We start from the raw sequence: 5727 nt of genomic DNA on the forward strand, positions 1-5727 counted from the left end.
GGTGATCTGGTAAGTTTCACAGGAAGCCGTTGGATGCGTACAGTGCAAGACCAGCCATAGTGAAAATCCCTGTATGGTCCACTCAGTTGAAATCTTCAGCTTGACATTATAACAATGATATTTAAACAATAAAACTAATGAGTTCATTAAAATAACACGTGAATAAACTCTATGTAAAATAATTTGTGTTTAACATAGGTGTTTAAATAGGGATAATCTAAATTTCTATTTGATATTGTTTTAAGTAAATCCCGTTCAAAGTTAAAAATCAAATATTTTATAACTAAATTATAATTTTCAGAGTTATTTGATCAAACACACAAATTAGAATTATATAATTTGCTTATTTCTACGCCCCGTAATCCGTTAAAGCGGTGCGCTGTTACTCAGGATGCCCAACAAAAGTTGATCTATAAAATGCCATGTTTGGTCATAAACGACAACGGCTTCTGTCAATCTACTTATGTTACCAAAAATATAATTTTTTGTAGTAAATTCATGTTATGTTTGATCGAATAAGGTTTTAGTTTATGTGTTATTATGATACGGTGAGAAGAAATTAATTTTATAACTTTTTCACTACTATTTTAATATTATTTACTTTTAATATTCTAAATTGTGGTCGTTTTATACTGAAATAAATAGGAAGACGTTTATTGTAAATCTTTATTAATTATATCGATATTTATTTAAGTATAGCCGAGCGTTTTTTTTGTTTACATATTGCCTTGGATCCATGGTAAAAACGCTGTTACGCGGGTGTAGACAGATGGGAAACCTGCCTGGCAGCCATCACCCACTCCAAAAGATACTATCCCCACCTAAAACGAATATACAATAAATACAGAGAGTTCAAAAACATTATTTACGCTCGAAAACGGGGAGGCTCAAATTATCACTCTTTTGTAATTATCTTGGGCTGAAATGCTTTAGCAAATTATGTGAATTTTTAATTAAAAGTCACTGGGGCAAGTTGTAAAATATGTTTATGACATTTTTGAAGTGAAATATTTCAGAACGAGAAATTTCTGACGCAAAAAGATGTAAAGGTGCTGAGGGATGATGTTGATTGTTGATTAGTTGGTTGGAAGACCTTACCAAAGTCCGTTGATTTTTCCATATTACTGTCAGCGGTCCTCCTGAATCTCCATCACATGTTCCAATACCTCGAACTCCTTTGGTACACATTTGGCTGCCGTGAATTGGTATGTCAAAACTTCTCTGACAAACGGCATTGGTAAGAATTTCCAAGTCTACATGATGAAGATTCGTGCTGGCTGGGAAGTTGTTCTGGGCTAGAAAAGTATGATATTTTAAATGCAGATAAAAAATAAAAGACTAAAATTTCATAAAAATACGTTGAAAAAAAAGCTATTCCAGTAATGCTCTGTTCGAATACCTTTATTAATTACATTATGTAGATGGTAAAAATGCGTGGAATATTTTAATTAAAATTTAAAACATGTAAATTTAAATGTTTTATTTGTTAAAACTTTTGATATTTTAGATGGTTTTGGCAGTAGATTCAACATTCGAAATCATATTTTCCAAGTGGTTTTAATTAGATGTCAGTAAATATCATTATACTGGTTGCAAGTTGGTATAAAAATATGCAAACTTAATTTAGAAAATGATCTTTACCATCTCTTGTTTTTCCATAACCACTGGCGGTCGCGGTAAGTCCAGAGAAGTCCTGTCGTACATCACTGATTGCTGGTAAGGCAATCGCTTGAATATTGCCTGAAAATAATGAATTGATTACCGTTCAATGATTTAAAATTAATGTTTTCAGTTCCCCATTATTTACGAGAATGGTTTCGTGTCTATGTTTGGCCGTTTTTTCGTCAATTAAATTAACAGCAAATTTAGCATGTGATGAGTAGAATACAGCCACAGCAGAATATTGGCTTGATAATTAACATAATATTATGATAGCCCTTAACTAATGCTATCAGATGCATAGTACCATAATTAATATAATTTGCTGTTAATTACTAATAGAAGATTATATTTTCAATAATCTACATAAATCTACATGGTATAACTTGCTTTGCCATGACTACGAATGAGTGAGATTAAAATTATGTTTGTTTTGTAAAAAAATATGTATTATTATAAATGGTCCATTTAGGACCAACCAAAGGTCCTAAACCTCAGTGATAGCTAACGCTCATTAAAATTAATATTATAGAAAAGTTGACCACTATTTTTTATTTGGTGACAAATTGTGGCCAAAGTTGTTTTTTTTTTTATATTATAAAAGTTTTTTTTCACTATGATTGTAATACTTACTATTAAATTCAATACTGGATATTTTCGCAATCGCGATATCATGGCTCAAATCGTTTATATTCCAATTCGGATGGGTAACAATATCCTTGGTTACTATCCTGGTTCCCCCAGAGAAGAGTAGAAGAGAACCCAGAACGATGGTGAACTGTGAAGCCTGGCTCTCGCCATCCCACCAGCAATGTGCAGCGGTGAGGACTCTGGTATTGGATATCAGAGCACCTCCACAGACGGATGTCTTTTTAGTTGTCAACGTCACGACTATACCTGCCTGTTTCCAAAAATATGTTTATGAATTTAATCATTATTGATAAATATCTCAATTACAACAACATAACAACATCAGCCTGTAAATTCCCACTGCTGGGCTAAAGGCCTCCTCTCCTTTTGAGGAGAAGGTTTGGAACATATTCCACCACGCTGTTCCAATGCGGGTTGGTGGAATACACATGTGGCAGAATTTCTAAGAAATTTGTCACATGCAGGTTTCCTCACGATCTTTTTCTTCACCGCTGAGCACGAGATGAATTATAAAGACTAATTATGCACATGAATCAGTGGTGCTTGCCTGAGTTTGAACCCGCAATCATCGGTTAAGATGCACGCGTTCTAACCACTGGGCCATCTCGATTGTTGATTTGTCATCACGAAATCCCAAATACAATTCTATAGTGGTAGTGCCACTGTATACCTTCGGGTAACAGACGAATGGGCAGGCACGTCCGGGGAAGTACCACTCTCTCACTTAAAATCGGCGTAAAGTGGTAACTATGGTAACTATGTTTTGTCCGGTAAGTGAGAGTTCCGGAGGCCCGATCCTCCTCCCCCCCAAAACTTGATGGTTGTGCAAAACATGGTTGAATTACCCCAGGACGGTACAACAATATATAACATAAAAAAGATACTAAAAAACCTCCTTTGAAAAGCAAAATAATTTTAATATCTGTAGACTTTGATGTTTTACTTACACCGAAATATATAATACGATGAAAATAATGAATTTATATGAATTGAGCATCGAAGTAAATCGATCGTAGCAGTGACCAATTTACCAGCTGGCTGATTTTGTTTGAGCCTAAGGCTGCGGTTTTTCCTCCTTTCCTTTCAATTTACATTCGAAATTTAAAAAATGTTGTTTTTTGTTTTCGCAATTTCGATGTAATTGCTGAATTAAAAAAAAATAACTATGCTCACAGGCTCCAAATATAAGGTCGGGAATAATCACACAGCGTATACTGATAGAGGGTAATTATAACATAGGTGATTAATATGGAGGTTGAACGTTTGCTAGAACTAAATTAATGATAATACAAATACACGTGTATACGTAACGCAGTACTATTACAAATTACCTCTTCCATTAAGCCATCAGTGACATTCCGCTGAACACAGATGTCAATAAATTTAATTATGCTAAATTAATTAAGATTTGATGGCAGCTATTTGGTCCGGTTTGAATGAAGAAATAAAAAATAAATAGCGGATGTATTACTGTTTTTAATGGACTACGAACAAAAAAGATTTTCAATTTGTTTGTATTGATTTATTTTTGTTGGCTCAGAACTTTTTAATTTTTGAATTAAAATGTTTTTATTTGCAAGAAAAAAAATTCCGTATGGTTGGTTAAAAGTAGGAGAGAAAACATTGTTAATATCTTTAGAAATGGCAAAGGGAATTGAAGTTAATGAAAATGACCAAATCAAATCAGTCTGATCGTATCAAAATCAGTTGACTTACATTGTAAGTGCGTTTTCTTCCCAGCTTTGTATTCTCGTTAGCAGTGATCTTTGAAATCATTAATTGACTATATTAATGTAATGCATTTCCTTGAAATACGATATAATTACGATTATTGTAACATTTCCTTGTAGAATTGCTGTGTTTCACGTGACACTAGGTACGCCATTTTCTAATATCGATAAAGACACATATTTTTGCAAATTACCACGTTAGATAGACGGACTTTGTTTTATAATATGTAATGATTTGGGTAATATATTGATCTAAACAAGCGTTGCTTTGTTTGTTTTTGCTTGTTCTTACTTTTTTATTATAAGACAGATAAGCACGATACCTTTGTTTAAATCAATTAATAATTTTATGACGGTAAGTTTTTTTATGTTACGCATAACTAATTTACGGTAACCATTACAAATTAACGTACATCTTTAGAGATGACCAAGGCAACTGAAATTGTTAATGAAAACAACGTTATTTCCAACAAATTATTGTAATAACGTCGATATTTGTAAAGGATGTTTTTAAACATTTTGAAAGTATTTTTTTATTATGAATAATAATTTATGAGTCCCTTTTACATATTAAAGCTTCTTTATCAAAAATATTTGATTCGACAATCATCAAAATAAATTGCCTTAAAATATTGTCTGAGCATTCGAAGATTATACTTTTTATTTTAATTTTTTTTATATTGGACGATTTTCTATAACATCTGGCTTGTAGTAACACATTAGTTTGATACGTGTATTTTATGAATTTGATAAATATAATGATCAATGTCACATATTAATGTGACATTGATCATTATATTTCATTCGGACATTTCACACTCGTCTTCTGTAGTGAGTTTCTTGTTACTGAATACCTATTCCTACACCTGTGTGATACGAGTTAACTTGTTAAATTGACAGACTTACTGAAATCCTTTTTGATATTTGTATCTTATAATTATTATAGTTTATGTCGTATGTCATGACATGGGCAAAAGTTTACTACCAAGACAAAACGCACAATTTTAATATTTTTAATTATTACTAGTAGAACGCCCGGGTTTCGCTTGGATCGTTATTAATGAAAAAAAGGGTAAAGGTAAAAATGGGATAATGTAGCATTCTCCTAGTAAAAAAAAATTACTTACGGAGATTACTTCCTATATACAAATGATCTAATTCAATATCTTTATTATATTAGTATAGATTGTTTTTCAAACCTGATAGGGGAACGCAGTGATAGTAGCCGCCGGACCACCCCCTACGATTCTGCTAACCCCCTCCATAGCCATAATCTTATGAGCCGCCGGTATCCCGATAGCTTTGTGGTAGCCATCCCGTACATTTTCCGTTCTCACAAAATAATTAAAAGAACACAAAAATAAGAAAATTAAAAGCATGTTTACACTGTTTATTGTTTTAATGACATTTATAATTGTGACGATATCGAGTGAAATATCTTATAATACTGAGTTATCAGTTTACTGATTGTAACTGAAGGTAATCAAATGCATATGATCTTTTAGGTAGCTCGCAGACGAGACGAGTATTTTTGCTATACGTTGTTAATAAAATAATATATGAAAATTTAAAAGAAATCAAAAAGAATCACGAGACTTAAATATAAATTTTGGCATGTTAATACTATGTCAGTTATACGAACACGTGTTCTGCAGCGAACAATTTTATTGGTTCACGAACTTTTGAA

At 32.4% G+C, this 5727-nt stretch overlaps 1 protein-coding gene across 1 annotated transcript; it reads right to left on the reverse strand.

The window, feature by feature from the left end:
- Nucleotides 1-669: 669 nt before the first annotated feature.
- LOC124534715 (collagenase-like) lies at nucleotides 670-5490 on the reverse strand. Its single transcript, XM_047110702.1, has 5 exons — nucleotides 5240-5490; nucleotides 2293-2560; nucleotides 1642-1740; nucleotides 1099-1295; nucleotides 670-821 (listed from the first exon to the last, which is right to left on the reverse strand). Exons 1-5 carry the CDS (start codon nucleotides 5417-5419, stop codon nucleotides 717-719), a joined length of 849 nt encoding a protein of 282 aa, XP_046966658.1. The 5' UTR covers nucleotides 5420-5490; the 3' UTR covers nucleotides 670-716.
- Nucleotides 5491-5727: the final 237 nt, after the last annotated feature.

Source organism: Vanessa cardui, chromosome 13 (genome assembly GCF_905220365.1).
Source record: "Vanessa cardui chromosome 13, ilVanCard2.1, whole genome shotgun sequence".
NCBI lineage: Eukaryota > Metazoa > Arthropoda > Insecta > Lepidoptera > Nymphalidae > Vanessa > Vanessa cardui.

Excerpts from the sequence above, each read along its gene's own strand:
- LOC124534715 (XM_047110702.1), bottom strand. The coding sequence starts at position 5,419 with ATGCTTTTAATTTTCTTATTTTTGTGTTCTTTTAATTATTTTGTGAGA. Across the intron at positions 2,561-5,239 it reads TCACTGCGTTCCCCTATCAG|GCAGGTATAGTCGTGACGTT; the intron begins GTTTGAAAAACA and ends TTTTGGAAACAG. Across the intron at positions 822-1,098 it reads GGAAAAATCAACGGACTTTG|GTGGGGATAGTATCTTTTGG; the intron begins GTAAGGTCTTCC and ends TATTCGTTTTAG.